The sequence below is a fragment of the Anolis carolinensis genome, chromosome 3, assembly GCF_035594765.1.
Source record: "Anolis carolinensis isolate JA03-04 chromosome 3, rAnoCar3.1.pri, whole genome shotgun sequence".
In the NCBI taxonomy this organism is placed as follows: Eukaryota; Metazoa; Chordata; class Lepidosauria; order Squamata; family Dactyloidae; genus Anolis; species Anolis carolinensis.
This window is the reverse complement of record NC_085843.1, coordinates 28612034-28630451: the sequence shown is the minus strand read 5'-3', so window position 1 is coordinate 28630451 and position 18418 is coordinate 28612034. Positions and strand designations below refer to the sequence as shown.

The window sequence follows — 18418 nt, the reverse complement described above, 5'->3', positions numbered from 1 at the left end:
CAACTTATCCATGGGCCATATCTCAATCCATGATTCTGGCCCCAAAACCTGTCTTCAAGTTATACATGAGGTTGACTTATACACAAGTATATCTGGCATGCAGAATCTAGTTGAGCTTGAAAGAAAACTGGTTAAAATTGTGAATTACTAGTATACAATCCCCATCGCTAATATGCATTAACAAAGTCATATTTCATTACAATGCAACTACAATCTGATGAGGGATGATAGCTCCTTTTAATTATGAATGTTTACCTGCCTTTATAGCCACAAGGCTGTGCCTTTACCAATGCAGTTTCACTTACTTTCAAGAGCTGGCCCATAGTGTGCATAGTGCTATTACCTCATGTTTGTTGAAAGGATTGAAATGACCATAAGGTAGACAAGAATAGTATGTTGAGTCTCAAGCTTCAATGTAAAACTGGCTATTTTGTTTACTTTTATAAACAGGCTGTTAGGCAGTTACTTAAAGATTATACTTATAATGACATAGTGTGAACCTTAAGACTAAAATTTTAATTGTTAAAATTGACTTTCCAAGTGAAATGTTCATGTCTGATGCAGGGGAAAGGACAACTTACAGTGTAGGTAAAAACAAGGATCAGATTTAGTATAGTATAGTTGCAAAAGATAATGGTTCCTTAGAGGCAAACAAAAAACCAAACAAACAAATAACTGGTGTAATTGGGGCTTTTAACCAGAATACTAAGAACTAAAAGTACCAAGCTGGTAATATGATAGCTTTTATTGATTGAGTTTTCTTTAGTAAGGACTGAACCAACTTCCCAGAACTAGTGTGTACTAAAAATGTATAAATGTCTAAGTCAAAAGTCTTAATTCTCTGTTCTATTTCTTTTTCTTTACAGTATTCCACTTGTTTTTCACATTGTAATGTGAAGTGGTTTCCTGAAAATTAAGAATACTGTTTTTTTCCATCATGTATTGACATGTGTCTGTCTAATGTTCACCTAAAAACACATGTATGTTAATGTAATTATAAGCGAAACTTTGGTACATAAAACTGTAGTTGGAGAAATAGATAAGCTGAATGTTTCCAAGAAACCAACAGCTTTCATGTTAAGATTTTTTTCTAAAGAAAGCATGTTGTTTCTTTTAAGCATGCTTTGGAATCATGTTAAAATAAAATCCTAATCAAACCAAGAAAGAAAACATCTAAATTAAATTCTTAATTTAAAATATTTTGTCTTTTTATAGTTGCATTTTGAATGTTAATGTATTTTTAAGTGTTTGGGTATGGAGATGCAAAACTTTTCTTAGTTAACACATTTTGTGAGGAATTCTGCATATTCAGACACTGTTTAAAATATTTTATTTGTGTGAACATTAGCTATACTGCTTACAAAAACCAGACTTTCAGATAAGAGTTCTGCAAATAACCAGAAGGCATCCAAAGAATGAGTAAAAACATTATAAATGTCCAATGTTGGATACAATAATGATACAACAAACAGCTAACAACAGAGTCAGGCCAGTGCATTTTCTCCAGTCTTAGCCCTCCTTCACAGGACATTCTGCCTTACTGGATTGGTAAGAGGAAGAGCCATCTTCTCTAATGAATTTTAATATAGTACAAATTAATTGGTTACAGCATGGAATTAACATCTGCATTAATCAGACAGTCTCCTGACTTAAATAATTTATTAGTGTTAATAATAATCAAGTTATCAATAAATTAATGATTTGATTATGCCAAATTACAAGATTAAAACCACTTCAGGGGGGTTGTCACGAGGAGAATTGGGTTGTGGTACTCTGTTCTTTATATCTGTTAAATTCAGAGAACTTCAGAAAGTTATAGATTCTCTTGCAGTGCGTATGAAATCAAAGACTACCTTAACACATAATTTCATACAACTTTCTCCTCACTTAAAAAACTCATTTTTTATTCAAACACAGCTCATCAGCTTTCTAAACTAGTAAAATTGAACTGTGCCCAAAAAAAATGCTACACAAAAACAGGGTTGAATAGATTCCCAATAAGGATGCTAGCGAAGTCCCTGCATGAATTGGGAGATTAGTAGCATTTGTAGCCCCTTCCAACTCCATGATTCCATTAAGGGCTGCTTCCAAGAGAGCTGGTATTCCTTGTATCCAGATGATCCTCTGCTACAAAGAGACTCCATATTCACCACATAGAACTGAATTCACAAACTCTTAGCTTTGGTCTTTTCCCTGACATTCACCTGGGATTCAGTAAGCTAACGGAAAAACTCTGAAGCTGAGAATATAAAAGAGGGATAAAAAGGAAAATAAAAGAAAGGGTTTTGGTGAGATGTTTCTCAAATCAAGGTTTTGTTTTGTTTTTTGTTTTTAAATGGAGCTGTTTTTATTCTCTCCAAAGCTTAAAATGGGTGGTAGTGGTGGAATAAAATACTGTAACATGTTAATGATAGACATAATAAAATAGCTTTCTCCTACTAACTTGCCCATCTGGGTCCATGTTGGCACTGAAGTAGCTTATTTTCAGGAGGTAATAGCAGCAAACAAAAGTCTTAAGATATCTTTAAAGAAGCAGGAGGCAGAAGCATTCATTGTCAAGAGCTCGTCTTAGACTAAGATAGCACTCATATGTATATGTGTTCATACATACTGGAACAGAAAATATAAATAATTGGGCCATGAGTTATTAAAGTGCTTCATTATAGTTCTTCATCTATTCCTATATGTGTTTATATGTTAGCTAACCACAACATTTCATCAGATGGATGATGTGTGCACAGAATCTTATGCCATGATAAAAAAAAATTTCTTCAAGGTGCCACAGGAATTCTTTCCTATTGGGGAAAACATTTCTTTTCGGGTGCTGTAACTTCCATTTAGACTTAAGACTTGGTAGCTTTCCTCAAGTAGACATTTCCTAGAGGATGTGTGTGCACAAGAGAGAAAAAACATACCCAGAGGAGAGCTCAGTTCCTTTTTCCATTGTAATATGCACACATTTATCTCTCTGCAAAATGGCCCTAAGCAAATCTGGCTCACTCCTCAAGAACAAACAAAACAGTTGTTTCCTTGCTGTGGATGTATGTGTAGGGCTTTTAAAATAAGTATGTGCAAATAATGATTATTGTAGTGTTGTTTTGAAGGAGTTCAGTGTGATAACTTACAGACTGGGGTGTAAATTTATGACTTGTTAAACAACTCGGCTCCTGGCTTGTTAGAACTTGTAGAACTTCCCTCCCTTTGTCTTTTCTTTGGATGTCTCTTGTTCCCCACCTCCTCTGGTTTATATTTCAGGAAGAATCTGAACCAAGCCAGAGCTTGCTGGATTAAAAAACAAAACAAAACAACTTTGTAAAGCTTTTTAGCAGCCAAAATATAGTACTAATGACACAGACATTCATTCATAATTCAATAGCTTCCAGAATACAGCCTGAACATTATGGTTGCAATTGGAAACTTCCATGTTATAGAACATATGGTCCCCTTTCTCATAGTGATTAGCAGTATTTCTAATATTTTCTATTAACTGTAGAGGGTTCCTTCTTTCACTTGTGGTAAGTTTCAGCTATGTAGTTGTATTCGTCTCTTATAGCATAAAGAAGAGGAAGGAATATGGGGAGGGGAAAAGGAATATGGCAAAACCTTTAAGACTAACTGGCTTTTATTTTAGCATATGCTTTGGTGACTAAAATGTTTCAGACACAGTGTAGAGTGAAATTAAGTCCTCCAGTGTAAAACATATTATACAGTTGAAGGAGTGGAATTGCATATAATAGGACCCAGAAACATGCAAATCATGTCTTTTGCTCCAAATTTTCAAAGAGCTGGGCAAGGTATACAGCAGACCTGGAGAAACTTCGGCCCTCCAGGTGTTTTGGACTTCAGTTCCTACAATTCCTAACAGCCGGTAGGCTGTCAGAAATTGTGGGAGTTTTGCCAGCCTTTTTAGATCTTTATAGTGATCAGTTAGTGTTGATGTTGTAGACAATAAATCCACTTACCAAAAAGCAGTTTACTTGGGCTCAAAACACGGAGAAAATTCCTTTTGTATTAATACATGTAGTGTGCCTTGAAGCCATTGTCTTTGTCCCTATAACAAATAACTCTGCCCTGTTCAACATACCAGTAATAGTGGGGTTTTTTATTATTATTCAAAACCAGAAGTAGAATTCGAGCCAATTTCCAATTTTGTTTTTTGGGCAATTGTTGTGTCCCCCTCCTGCCCTGAAAATTTGCCTCCACACCAATTTCAGTTGCCCACATATGCCCTACATTGAAAGAATGAGCGGAAGAGAGGAAATTGGCTTGTATCTATATTTGAAAAATGTGAAATTGCTTGAATGAAAGAAAATTTCAAAGGGGCTTGTATCTTGAACTCTTTTTTAAGAGTTCTTGAGGCAGTGCTTGTATGTTTTACAGTTTCTAATCCTGTTTGTCACACATACGCAGCCAAGTAAACTGGGAAGAGATAATGTTAAAATCTTCCCCACAACTTGATTCTATACCCTATCAGGCCAGAAAACGAAAATGTGTAAAAAGTCATGGGGAATGCTCCATGGAGGCTGGTACAAAGCATAGCCCTCATTATCTCCAAAGGCAGTAGTAGTATACAGTAGAATCTCACTTATCCAAGCTAAACGGGCCGGCAGAAGCTTGGATAAGCAAATACCTTGGATAATGAGGGATTTAGGAAAAGCCTATTAAACATCAAATTAGGTTATGATTTTACAAATTAAGCACCAAAATATCATGTTATACAACAAATTTGATAGAAAAAGTAGTTCAATGCGCAGTAATGTTATGTTGTAATTACTGTATTTACGAATTTAGCACCAAAATATCACGATATATTGAAAACATTGACTACAAAAATGGCTTGGATAATCCAGAAGCTTGGATAAACGAGGCTTGGATAAGTGAGACTCTACTGTACCACCAAATTGAGCTTCTCAGTGAAAGACTTCCAATGGGGAAGGGGCTTTGGAAGAAGATAAGTTTTGGGCTCATAACCAATGACTTCCACGTCAGTCTGTATTCCCAGCCTTCGCTATAGAGGAAAGGCATAGGTTCAGGGTTTAATGACCTTGGAAGGTTGCAGAAGTGGGACAGTTGTTTCCTTTACCTGTCTTTTCATTAGAAATCTGTCATTTTCCTGGGGCCCCAGCTTACCAGGAATAACGCTGGAGAACTTGAGAAGGATATTCCATTTGAAAAAGCTATTGTTGATTGTTCTGCTTTGTCTACTTTGTCATTTGGAAGTCCTCTGGAGTGCCACCTCACATCTTCAGCTGCCATTTTTTAGGAACAGAAGTGATTTCATGGCATTCCTGGTAGCTTTTAAAAAATATTTTGGGGTGCTCCCCCCCAACAGCATTATTAAGCCTACTCTCCTCTTAAATGTGTTTTTCATTTCTCAAGCCACTCCTGGCATGAGGGAAAAAAAGATAAAAATTACAGGGGTTGAAACATTGATGATTATTGAAACTTGGAGAGACTATGGTTGCCCCAAGGGTTGCTAATCCTTTCTATCTATATACTGCTCTCGGGTGGTTCCATCTGAGTGCTGCATAAATACATTCATACCTATTTATTATTTTGGGGTGTTTTTTTAGATGAAATCCCACCGGTGTTTTAAGTTAAGTAATGAAGGGGGTGTGTTCCAAATGCTTGTGGAACAAACTAGCAAAAATAAAATATTACTGTGAAATTTATTTTTTATGTATTTATTTATATCCCGTTTTTCTCCCATGGGTGGGATTCAAAACGGCATACAATGGTTAAGCAACAAAAATACCTAACCTAAAAATACAACAAAAACATCATATAGGCAAAAACTAAACAGAAGCGCACACTACATAAGCCAAAATTTGACAAATTAATACATTAAAACTTTATACCATTAAAACCATTAAAAAATTCCCTCAGGCCACTAAAGTTCTCCATTAAAAAGTTCCAGGGTTCTAAAAGCTCAATTTCCAACTTTTATACAATATATAGATCAACATGTTTTCTTAAAAGAAAACCCTTGGTTGCATTTGAGAAAGAAATTACAGGACTGACTTGGATGTCCTAGAGTAAAAAGCAGCAGTTCTTCGCCATAGCTTCCCGCAATTTGGTTTTTATATCGTCCAGAAGACCTGCAAGACCCTGGCAGTAGCAGCCTTTTGTAAACAACCCTTGCCAATGAATTAAGTTATAAGATGAAATGTTTTGTGGGAGTAGGGAGTTTTTAAAGGTAGTAAAACATACTGGGCCTAACACAATCAGTTGTTTGCAATCACCAGATGGAATTCTTTTTCAACAATGAGCAGAAAAAAACCTGTATTTTCAAATACAGGCAGTCCCCAAGTTCCAAACATGATAAGTTCTATAGATGTGTTCTTAAATTGAATTTGTATGCAAGTTAGAACAGGTCCATTTTTTAGTGTACCTCCAGCAAAAAATATATATTTGTAAGCTTTGGATAGCATTGAGGAGGGTTAACACTTCTGTGGTGTCTATTTTGCTATCTGTGCCCCTCTTCAGAAGATTTCACTTCACTTTCTATCCCTATGATAATTGGATTTTCCAAAAAAAAAAATAGCTTGTTGCGGAAATAAGGATTGGTGGTAAAGCTTCAATGAAGACACTTTTTATTTATTTGTTTGTTTAAAACATTTATATACCGCCCTTCTCACCCCAAAGGGGACTTAGGGTGGAGCACAACATATATACAGCAAGCATTCCATGCCGGGACATAAAATAATTATAAATATGCACAAACATTAAAAACATGATAACTCTTTCAAGAGTAAATTTCCTTTCCTAGGAGGAGATTTCTCTCACTTCCTGTTGTCTGGCCCCTGTTCTTAACTATGAGTCATTTGTAAGTCAGATGTTTGTAACTCAAGGACTGCCTGTATATGTGTGTAAATGTGTCATTAGAAACAGCTTTCTGGCAGTAACAAAGGATGTGAAAATGTTTTAAAGTGACCAGAAATGACTAGGAATGGGTATTGAGTATAATTAGAAATGTAATTAAAATGTATTAGAAGAGATGGAAAAAGAGAGAAGCAATAGAGATGCAGATTAACATGAGTCAAGGGTGGATATGTCCAAATTCTAGATATTTTCAGTTGTTGTTTGAACATGGATTATACAGGTTTGTGTAAAATGCATTGTTGCAAAACTGGAAAATATTCACAAATGCCACATTCTTAATATCTAACAATGAAATACATTAAGTATGGTTCAAGTTATTTTTTATTTAAGTGGAACACCTTTTTATTTTGTTTCTTTGCTCTCACCAAATGGCCTATGATTAAGAACCATTGTTCTCCCCAGAGATAAATTAAACAGACCTAACAGGAGATTTTGCAGGGGGCAAACATTGTGTGTGTATCATTACAGCTGCCTCAGGCTAGATTTCCTACGCAAACCAACATGGAAGAAAACCATTGTGTGTGCTTTCACATAGAATAAATTAACCTAAGAAGATTTATAGCTCAAATTAAAAAATAGCTTACAGAGAAAAGCCCCAAATTGTATGAAGGTTCAATAGTGTTCAGACATACATTTCTCCCTAGCAGCTGATCAGTTGACACGTCAATGGAAGGGGAAGACTCTTGCGTCACTGGAGATTCCTTTGAAGTCATTCAGGTCTAATTCACCATTAGGCATTATACAATGTCCTATTAACATTAATGGTTGATACTGTTTAAAACCACAAAACAGCTACAGTTCAAAGTTATAGTCTGAAACCTCATCTATGATGCTTTGCCATTGTGGATCTCATGATATTTGGAAACATCCATGTGATAACTACACATAATAAAAATGCTGAATTCTTTCTGTGAAAATTTACGCTTACCATTAACTAAACACATTTCATTGAAGCTGACATGTTTTAGCCTAGAATACTAGTATTGCATTTTTTGTGTCAGAAGTGACTTGAGAAACGGTGAGTCTTGAATTGAACTCTGTGTAAGTTCCCTCATAACTGTGCCTTAGGAAAGTAGTTTTTGTAATACACATTTTGCAAGCAGTCTTCTGAGTAAATTTATCTTTATAGTAAAGGTATGAGCTTTCATGAATTAACATATATTATTAATTCTCAATTCTTTCCAGCTCATATAATCATAGAGTTGAAAGAGACCCCAAGGGCCATCAAGTCCAAACTCTTGCCATGCAGGAACACACAATCAATGCATCCCTGACAGATGGCCATCCAGCCACTGCTTAAAAACCTCCAGGGAAGGAGACTCCGCCATGCTCCAAGGAGGCAGCCTATTCCATTGCCGAACAGCTCTTACTATCAGGAAGTTCTTCCTAATCTTTTTTCCTGCAATTTGAATCTATGTCCCAGTTTCCAGAGCAGCTGAAATCAAGTTTCCTCCTTCCTCAGTGTGGCATCCTTCCAATATTTAAACATGACTTCTTTTCTCAAAGCTAAACATGCCCAACTCCCTCAGCTATTCCTCATAGGGCTTGGCTTCCAAATCTTTGATCATTTTGGCTGACTTTCTCTGAGCATGTTCTAGTTTTTCAATATTCTTCTTGAATTGTGTGTCCCAGAACTGAAAATAGTACTCCAGGTGAGGTCTGACCAAAGCAGAATAGAGTGAGACTATTACTTGTCTGGACCTTGGCACTATACTCATATTGGCTTTTCTAGTTGCCACATTGCACTATTGGCTCATGTTCACCTTGTGGACTACTGAACTGAACATGAGTGAACAGTATGATGCGGCAGCTACAAAAGACAACGCGATTGTAGACTTCATCATTAGGAGCCCTTAGCTTACTTCCTAAAATCCTATGCAGTCAACTTGGTCATCATATTTGCTTCTGCAGTTAGCTATTAGCATTGCCATATGGAGCATTGGCACCAGTATTTCATTTTGAGCAGACTCAGTTCTTCTATTTTATTTATTTATTTACAGTATTTATATTCCACCCTTCTCACCCCAAAAAGGACTCAGGGCGGATCACAAAACACACATACATGACAAACATTCAGTGCCGTTTATACACTAACAAGACAGACAATTGTACATAAATAAAGGTACAGTAGAGTCTCACTCATCCAAGCCTCGCTTATCCAAGCCTCTGGATAATCCAAGCCATTTTTGTAGTCAATGTTTTCAATATATCGTGATATTTTGGTGCTAAATTCATAAATGCAGTAATTACAACATACCATTTTTGCATATTGAACTACTTTTTCTGTCAAATTTGTTGTATAACATGAAGTTTTGGTGCTTAATTTGTAAAATCATAACCTAATTTGATGTTTAATAGGCTTTTCCTTAATCCCTCCTTATTATCCAAGTTATTCGCTTATCCAAGCTTCTGCCGGCCCGTTTAGCTTGGATAAGTGAGACTCTACTGTATATATATTCTATGTACTGTACGTCTATAGCTCATGTCATTCAGATAAACATAATAAAAGCCAGGGTGAGCAATACTCTTATTATATCAAACAGATTGTGAAGAAGTGTATAATTATATTTTGTTTATAGATGACATGTGTATTTGATTTTGTTTGAACAGTCAGGTTTGGCTAAGTTTAAAATGGTGAGTATTTGAATTGATGATGTGTGGGGGAAGGTAGCCATCTTAGAATGCTAGAACAGGTTACCCTAGCAACAGGGGCGGAGCCAACCGCCGCCTGGAAAGGAAAAGGGGAATGTTTTAAAACCCAGCAGGCAGTCTGTGATTTCCATTCACAGTGAAGGAACTGATTCTTGTGTAGAGGATCAGGGTGGCTCAAATAGAAGAGTTTGAGTCAGGTCTAAAATAAAGAGAATTATTTTAGGCAGTCTGTGATTTTCTAGTCACAGTGGAGGAACTGATTCTTCTGAGGAGAATCAGGCTGGCTTAAATAGAAGGATTTGAGTCAGATTTAGGTTGGACCAGACTAGGCAAGTTAGGTGACTTGTCTAGGGTCATTTATAGAGCCTGTGGATTAGGGAAAGTTAATCCCAGGGGATCCAGGAGGATCAAGGTTTAATGTAATCTAGAGAAAGAAATATTTTGAAAGTTTGACCACCTCATATCCGTTTGTAACCATTAAGCGAAGTGCCTTTAACAAGTTATATGAAACCATCAAGCTCTGTACCTGCAATAAACTTGTTTTGATTTTATTCTAACTAAGCCTCTGTCATACTCTTATATTAAGTTAAACAACATCAACATCTGAAGTAAAACAAATAGAGAAAGCTTGAAAGAACCAGTGCCATCTGCCTGACGTCTCCTCCATTGGTGGCAGCGAAGAAGAAGATAGTCAAATAAATAATTAATTAACATCATCTCTCATAAGACATCTTTATTAATTGGTGGTATCTGTGTGTGTGTGTGGGATCAGAGGGATTCCATCTCTGTCACACATTCCTGTCAGACACCTCAGCATCTGTACAAATTGGTGGCAGCGGTGGGATTCAAAAGGGATTCCATTCCCTGTCACCCTCAGTTCTGTACACAGATTATTAAGAGAAATGTCTGTTTACACATCTTGGAGACAAGAAGCTGAATAATAGCTGGTACACTATTTCTATTTGTCAAAAGATTAACTTTTATAGATTTAAGCATCCTTTAGGATAAAAACAACAAGAGATAGGCAATTAATACATTTTTGAAATTTAGTCCGCGTTCCATTTCAACCCTCATTATCTTCTTTTTTAAAGTAATCTGTTATGTTACTGAGGTTTTATTAAATAATCTTACACTTTGTCTTCAGTTATTCAAATGTAACAGCTGCCTTGTATTTACTAAGCAATAAAATGTATTTTAATAACTCATTGAAATATTATTGTGGATGAGTGACAAATACTTTTAAATTGACTTTTGTCTATAGTCTCTATGAAATGCACACATATGGGTCATCTTGCACATGCATAGACAGTTTTGGTACTACCGTATTTAGATATTGGAAATTGAAACATTTTGGTGGTAGCCCCGCCCGCTCTCCCCTTTTAGTATTTAGCCAGTAGGAGGGGCAAATGACTCAGTTCCTTTTGTCCGCTGCAGTAGCAGCAGCCTAGAAATCTCTCTAGCGATTCACTCCTTTTTGCCGGTTTTTGGATCTGCAGCCCCTGTTGAACTCACCTCAGAAGAGGTTGAACCCACATTGGCTTCAAAGGCAAAGAGGCCCAAACTCTCAACCCCAAATGCAGAGAAGACTAAGAACAGAGAAGCATCATGATGCTTTTAAACCCCCGGCAGCCCCATAGAGGCACACAACCCTTCCATCAGCCCATGTGGTGTCTTGTGGCGCAGAGACCTCAGGCCCATCTGCAATTGAACCCGAGCCTCAACAGTTGTTTCTCCCTCCCATGTAGGTTCTACCCATCCCTCCCATGCCCCTTCTTGAGCAGGAGCCTCCAGGAGCATAACGAGGGTGGCACAGGAGGGGGTGGGGCTTCTCCACAGGTTTTTATTACTATATTTTTCATTGAAGACAGACAGCAGTTCAATGAATATGGAGGCCCATAGTGTAGGGTTTGTTTCAAAAAAACCAGTGCTTCAGTTTCAGAACACAGATACTAGAGATTCGCTTGGGGTGCATTTACACTTCAGAATTAAAACAGTTTGACACCCCTTTAACTGCCGTGGCTCAGTTTTCTGGATTAATGGCACTTGTAGTTTGATGAGGTGCCAGCACTATTTGGCAGAGAAGGTGAAAAGCCTTGTAAAACGACAACTTCTATGATTCTATAGTGTAGCTGCATCTCAAGTTAGTATTCATACTTAGCTTAGAGCATATTTCAACAGGAGTAAAGTTATAGAAGTACATGTTGGTGTAGATGCTGTATATCTATATAGCATCACTTTAATTGCTTGGATATGTATCTTGAGTGGGAATCATAGAATCATAGGATAGTAGAGTTGGAAGAGACCTCATGGGCCATCCAGTCCAACCCCCTGCTAAGAAGCAGGAAATCGCATTCAAAGCACCCCCGACAGGTGGCCATCCAGCCTCTGCTTAAAAGCCTCCAAAGAAGGAGCCTCCACCACAGCCCAGGGGAGAGAGTTCCACTGTCGAACAGCTGTCACGGTGAGGAAGTTCTTCCTGATGTTCAGGTGGAATCTCCTTTCCTGTAGTTTGAAGCCATTGTTCCGCGTCCTAGTCTGCAGGGCAGCAGAAAACAAGCTTGCTCCCTCCTCCCTATGACTTCCCCTCACATATTTGTACATGGCTATCATGTCTCCTCTCAGTCTTCTCTTCTGCAGGCTAAACATGCCCAGCTCTTTAAGCCGCTCCTCATAGGGCTTGTTCTCCAGACCTTTGATCATTTTAGTCGCCCTCCTCTGGACGCTTTCCAGCTTGTCAACATCTCCCTTCAACTGCGGTGCCCAAAATTGGACGCAGTATTCCAGGTGTGGTCTGATCAAGGCAGAATAGAGGGGGAGCATGACTTCCCCTAGACGCTATTCCCCTATTGATGCAGGCTAGAATCTGCACATTAATATAAAAGTAGTACTGCAGAGGACCCTGATCTGCTCTTCACTGTATATTTCGGCGCACATCTAATTTGCTTTTCAATGAAATTTACAAGATTTCTGAAATGAGTAAAACTGGGTTAGGAGCAGAACCTGTTGCCCTTCCCCAGGGTCTTAAATTGCAGGTGCAGTTTCCATACACAAGTGAAAATGGGACTGAGGAATGCATGCATGCAGAATATATTTCCGGTATAGCAAAAGCAGGAAAACAAAAATACAAAAGGAGGAATAATAATTACATTATAAAACCTGACCAAATATACGTCCATGTAAAAGTTTTATCTATGCTTCGTTCTTTCAAATATTGGAAGTGTTATTATATCTGTTAGCCATTGGATACTAAATAGAGAAGGATTATCTTTCCAATAAAATAGTGTCAATCTTTTAGTATTCAAAAGGGTGTGAAAATTCACTTTTCTTGGTATTTGATATTCCCATGAAATAGCTAAATAATATAAAAGAACATCCAAACCCTTGAATATCAAGGAACTTTCCAAAACCAACTTCACTTCTGTGATTACTTCCACCAAAATGGTAGCTGCTATGGATCAACTCCAAAACATAAACTTTCATTGTGCTCTAAACAAAAATGGGCAGTCTCAAAAACAATTTGTGAACGTCTGTTTTGTTATACGTAACTATCTATGTTATTGAATCCTAAATGACAGTTGTGAAAGTCTACAAAGTTAATTGCATCTCTGCCTTTTCTCTCCTTTTTTCTCTTTCTTTCTTTGCTTCTTTTAGAAGGAAGAGGGTATAGATGAAGAGATGGCAGAAAGGCTCTCCATACGGAAAAAACGTTTTATGGAGTTTGCTTCCTTGGAGTATGAAGGAGAATATTACATGACTCCAAGAGACTTCCTTTTTTCAGTAATGTTTGACAAATCAGGGCGTAAGTGCTGTTTTTTTCCTATACTGTGTTATTCATTTACAATATAAAAGTGTGTGTATGCATATCTGTTTAATATGCTCGTGTGTGTGTGTGTGTGTGTGTGTGTGTGTGTGTCTATGTATGCATGTATGTATGTAGATTGTGTGTGTATAACAGGAATATTAGAAATTTGTTGGCTGTTCCAGGGCAGGAAACATCCAGAAAAGATAAAAATCAGAAATGGCCAAAGATCATTGTTCTTCCCATTGTGATTAGACAGAACAGTGCAAGGCATGCCACTTGGAAGAGAACATGCCACATAAAAGGATCTAGCTGGTGCTTGGACAAGGACCTGTAAGCTGAAACCTTCTCTCCATGCGAGAGGAAATATGAAATGGGCCCTGGTTTCAGGGAAAAGATGAAGCTTGGGGGTAAGACCACTCCCTGACATCATCCCAGCTGCCAGATTACTCCTGGGAACCAAAACAGTGCCCCGTCCTGCTGATGAAGTGATATAAACATTAATTATAAGATATATTCTCATTCACTCCAGCGCTGATGTTCTTAAGTGACAACCCATATAATATTGAAAGTGGTGTTAGAATCATTTTGAATATTTGTGCAGGGAGAGGACAGAAATGTCTGGTTTTTTTTAAAAGAATGTTGTTAAATACCATATCTGCCTACAGCAAAGTCAAGATAGAAACCGTTGCTTTTTATGGTGAGGGAAACAGCCAGAATGCAGCCATCTCTGATTCTTTTGGCTAGTAACATGATATGCTTCCATTTGGTTGGTGCTTCATGGGTCGGCTGCATATTATTTTGAAATCTGTGTAATGGGATGTCCAAGAAAGGTGGAGATACTCTGAAAAACATTCCGTTTATTCACTGAGCCAAAATTCCATTGCAGGCTTGGAAGAGCTAAGGATTGAAGTTTCCATTCTTTCATGCTTAAAACAATTTTTTAAAAATCAAATTACATTTTAAAGCTACATTTTATTGCAGTTGGTAAGTTTCCTCATATTTTCCCTTCAATTTGCATGAGTGAAAGTAGATGGAGTGAAAACAATAAAAAGTAGAAAAACTGAGTATCCCCAGAAGTATATAAGTTGCCTCCCAATCAGGGTGTGGTAGAATGCCATTATAAAATGGCAGTCCAGATAGCTTTCACACTTTTAGAAAACTGGGATATTGTACAATAAATCTCTATTAGTTGCACTCTTTCAAGAGCTGCACAGATTGAAAGCTTCATGTTGCAGATTGCACTAAATCAGTGGCACTGCTCTTGTTAATATGACTTCAAAGTGCTTATAATCCTTTGAAAAAGGAAGGACAGATTCCCATCTTTTTTTCCTTGTAGAAATGTCTTTTTGTCCATACTTTACTTATCTCTAGGAGTAGAAAATAATGTTCATACAAAGAAAAAATTATTTGAGGGTCATGTAAATCCTCTACTCTTCCTCAATATAGAGTCTTTCCTACTTTCCACTAGAGATTAATCTGTTATATGATTTATATTTTATAGGATTCTAATATGGGGGCATTGGTTGGAGCATCAAATCCAAAGGAAGCTTTAGAAAGCAAAATGACAATCAAAGGGCATGAAATGGTGTTTACAGAGAAGCAGTGTTCAATTAAATGCACAGTCAAGCTTGATTTATATTTTTAGACAGCATTGATTTAGTCTCTGCTGTAGCAGGAGGAAGAGAAAGAGAAGAGGTCCTCTTGCATATATAGAAAGTGATTTCTTTTTATCGTGTCAGAAGTGACTTGAGAACATACTGTAAGTTGCTTCAGGTGTGAGAGAATTGGCCGTCTACAGAGACGTTGCCCAGGGGACACTGGGATGTGTTAGCTTGGAGGCTTTTCTCATATCTCCACAAGCTAGAGCTGACAGATGGGAACTCACTCCATCTCGCAGATTCGAACCAACAACCTTCAGGTCAGCAACCCAACTTTCAGGGTTTAACCCCTTTGCGGCACTACAGCTCTAATGTGAAAGGAGTGAACTGAAAAGAAAAGGATAGACAGGCACATTGGTCACTACTTCATTGTTATACAGTCTTCCTCCTTCAGGAGGGATAGTCTTTCACTATCACTTATTATCTTATGACTTGTTTTGATTATCATGGTTTTAGGCAAAACAAGTAAAGTACTATGAGGTCAGGAGCGATTTGAGAAACTGCAAGTCACTTCTGGTGTGAGAAAATTGGCCGTCTACAAGGACATTACCCAGGGGATGCCCGGATGTTTTGATGTTTTTACCATCCTTGTGGGAGGCTTCTCTCATGTCCCCGCATGGAACTGGAGCTGATAGAGGGAGCTCACCAATAAAAAGTTACAAAGTATCTAAAAGAGATCATTCTTTTTGTTCTTTTTGTTGCAGGAACACTTGAACAGGCTATTTGTATTAGATTTGAATATTGCTTTCCTTTGCATTGTTGGGATTAGACTATTTTGAAGCTGGTAGTTTTGTTCTGCTTTGCATTACTTGCATTCTCCTTATTTAAAGAAATCCAAAGAATTTGATCAAGGTTTTGACTTGTAAAATTATTGAGTAGTGTTTTTTTTTCTTTAACAGGTAAAACTTTGGCCAAGAAACTGTCAAAAAAGGTAAGCAAAGTGCTTCTGCTGATTTTCAAGAGAACTCTTGTACTTTCTGCTACTTGTTTTAATGGATTCCTCTCTCACAACTGACCTGGTGTTTATTTGGCTTTTTTAAAGGAGAGAGATTCTGCACTTGCAAACGTTGCAAAAGCTAAACCAGGGCCAACATTTTTTAGAGACCTCGGAGATAAAGGTAATAGTTTATGCCATTAGTAGAATTTATTTTCTTGGAAAATTCTGTTCATTCTTAAAGAAGAAGCTTCAATTTCCTGAACCTTTGCTGTATGGGACTAAATTAAATTAATTTAAAATATTTCAATTCTTTGTAGGACTAAGAGGTAGATTTTGAAAAGGAATACCCAAAAGATTCCTCAAAAAATTCTAGTTGACAGGATGAAATACTTGCCTGTCAGATATTGTTACTTGATTTGGGGGAGGGAGGTGGCAAAGGAACTATAATAGTGAAGAATGAGAATTTGAAGCATGAAGCTGGAAATGTCTTTATGAAACCATGAGGATCCCTAAGATACTTATTTGTTTGGATCATCTTAAATTGTGTTACATTCCCTTTCCTGGCTGCTGGTACTAGGGAAGATATGAGTAGTTATGGGTCCTCCAAAAGATGGCAAGATCACTATTTTAAGATTTGAGATCTCATGACCTGTGTCTGTACTGCACCTGCATATATAACTGTTATATACAAAGCTGAGTTTATTTTGCAGTTGAGTGAAGTCCATTGGTAGAAGATTTTGAATAGCAATAAATAATGAGAGATTAAAGAGAGATTGGATGATCATTATTACTAAACAGTATGATTAGTTATGTTGGTAATATTCAACAGAGTATCTAGCTTGGAATCTAGTGTATCAAGATGAAGGCAATCACAGAAACACAAAGGGGATATTCCCAGTAATGAGGTAAAGATGCTTGAACACCTACATAAAAGGTATGGCACACATATAAAAGCCCATTCAAAAAGAAGACAGAAGAAGAGGGGAAAGAATATGTCTTACTAGAAAACTAGTCCCATTACCAGTGGACAGAACATTCAGCCATAGGTTCTTTTTAATTCTAGCTTCTGTGCTCTTAAAATGTTTTTGTGAATCTGTGATCTTTGTATAGGCAGGATCATGTCAGATACCTTGATGGATCGCCATTTTATAGAGCTGCTGATTTGACAGGTAGAAACATTGAATCACCTAGTTTCTCACAAGTATGGTTAATTTTCTTAGGCTGTTTGAGTATACAGGCAGTTCCCCAGTTACAAACAAGATAGGTTCTGTAGGTTTGTTCTTCAGTTTGTAAGGCAGAACAGGTACATCTTTAGTGTAACTCCAGCCAAACCTTTTAAAGCTTTGGATAGCATAGGGAAGGGTTAACACCCTTGTGATGTTTGTTTTGCTGTCTGTGCTCCCGTTCAGAAGATTTCATCTCTCTTTCTGTCCCTGTGATCATTGGAAACAAGAATTGGTGATAAAGCTTCAGTTGAGACACCTTTCCCCCATGATAACTCTTTCAGGAGTGAATTTCCCTTCCAAGGGGTAGATTTTTCTCACTTCCTGTTGTCTTACCCATTCTTACCTATGAGTACTTTGTAAGTCTGATGTTTGTAACTCAGGTACTGCCTGTAACTGGGATTTCATCACAACACTTCACTTTTATCTCATAGTTTAATTTCACTATTTGTGTATTGCAGATGTAGAAGCAGAAGTTGATTTTGAGTCCACAGTTTTTAAATACCCTGTTCACAATTCCTTTTCTAAATTCCACAGTTTTTAAATACCCTGTTCACAATTCCTTTTCTAAAGAGTGAACATTCACTTGTTTTGGGTTGAAGACAATTGTGCCTCCTAGTGGGTTCTCTTTAACTCCACTTAATAATAGTATCTACAATTATTGATTTATATACAGGTTGAACAATCCTTATGTGGAATTCTGAAGTCCAAACTACTCCAAAATCTGAAATTCTCCACATGGATGACTTTGCTTTCTGATGATTCAGCATATACAGACTTTGTTTCATGCACAAATATATTAAAAATATTTACCTTCAGGCTTTATTTACAAGTCGATGAAAAACAAAAATGAATTTCATGTTTAGAAGTTTCTGGAACATGGCCATACAGCCTGAAAAACTCACAACAACCTTGTGATTCTGGCCATGAAAGCCTTTGACAACACAAGTACTGTATTCCAAAATGAGGGGGGAAATCTAAAATCTAAAAAAAAAATGTTCCCAAGCATTTCAGATAAGGGATACTCAACCTGGGATACTGGAATGCATATATTTTGCAGTTGTTGGATGTATTTACTTTAAAAGGTTGCCCAGTTGTGTCATGATGTTGTCATCTCACTGTATGCAAATGTGTTTTAAATAAAAGTTACATGTATATGTGATTTCACGTTCAATCCTATTCAGTGTAAGTGAAAGCCATGTGTAGCAGAATGAGGTAAGGAAATGTTAGGATTCTTAGGTTATCAAACTGGCTGAAACTCCCA

General features: G+C 37.2%; 1 protein-coding gene across 2 annotated transcripts in view; it reads left to right on the top strand.

Moving 5' to 3' along the window:
- Window positions 1–18418, top strand: part of micu2 (mitochondrial calcium uptake 2) — a 92760-nt gene that overhangs the window by 38505 nt on the left and 35837 nt on the right. For both annotated transcript variants that reach the window (XM_008107994.3, XM_003219270.4), the window contains exons 2-4: window positions 13186–13333; window positions 15894–15925; window positions 16037–16112. In XM_008107994.3, coding sequence (XP_008106201.2) covers window positions 13186–13333; window positions 15894–15925; window positions 16037–16112 — 256 coding nt within the window. The remainder of the gene's footprint in view (window positions 1–13185; window positions 13334–15893; window positions 15926–16036; window positions 16113–18418) is intronic.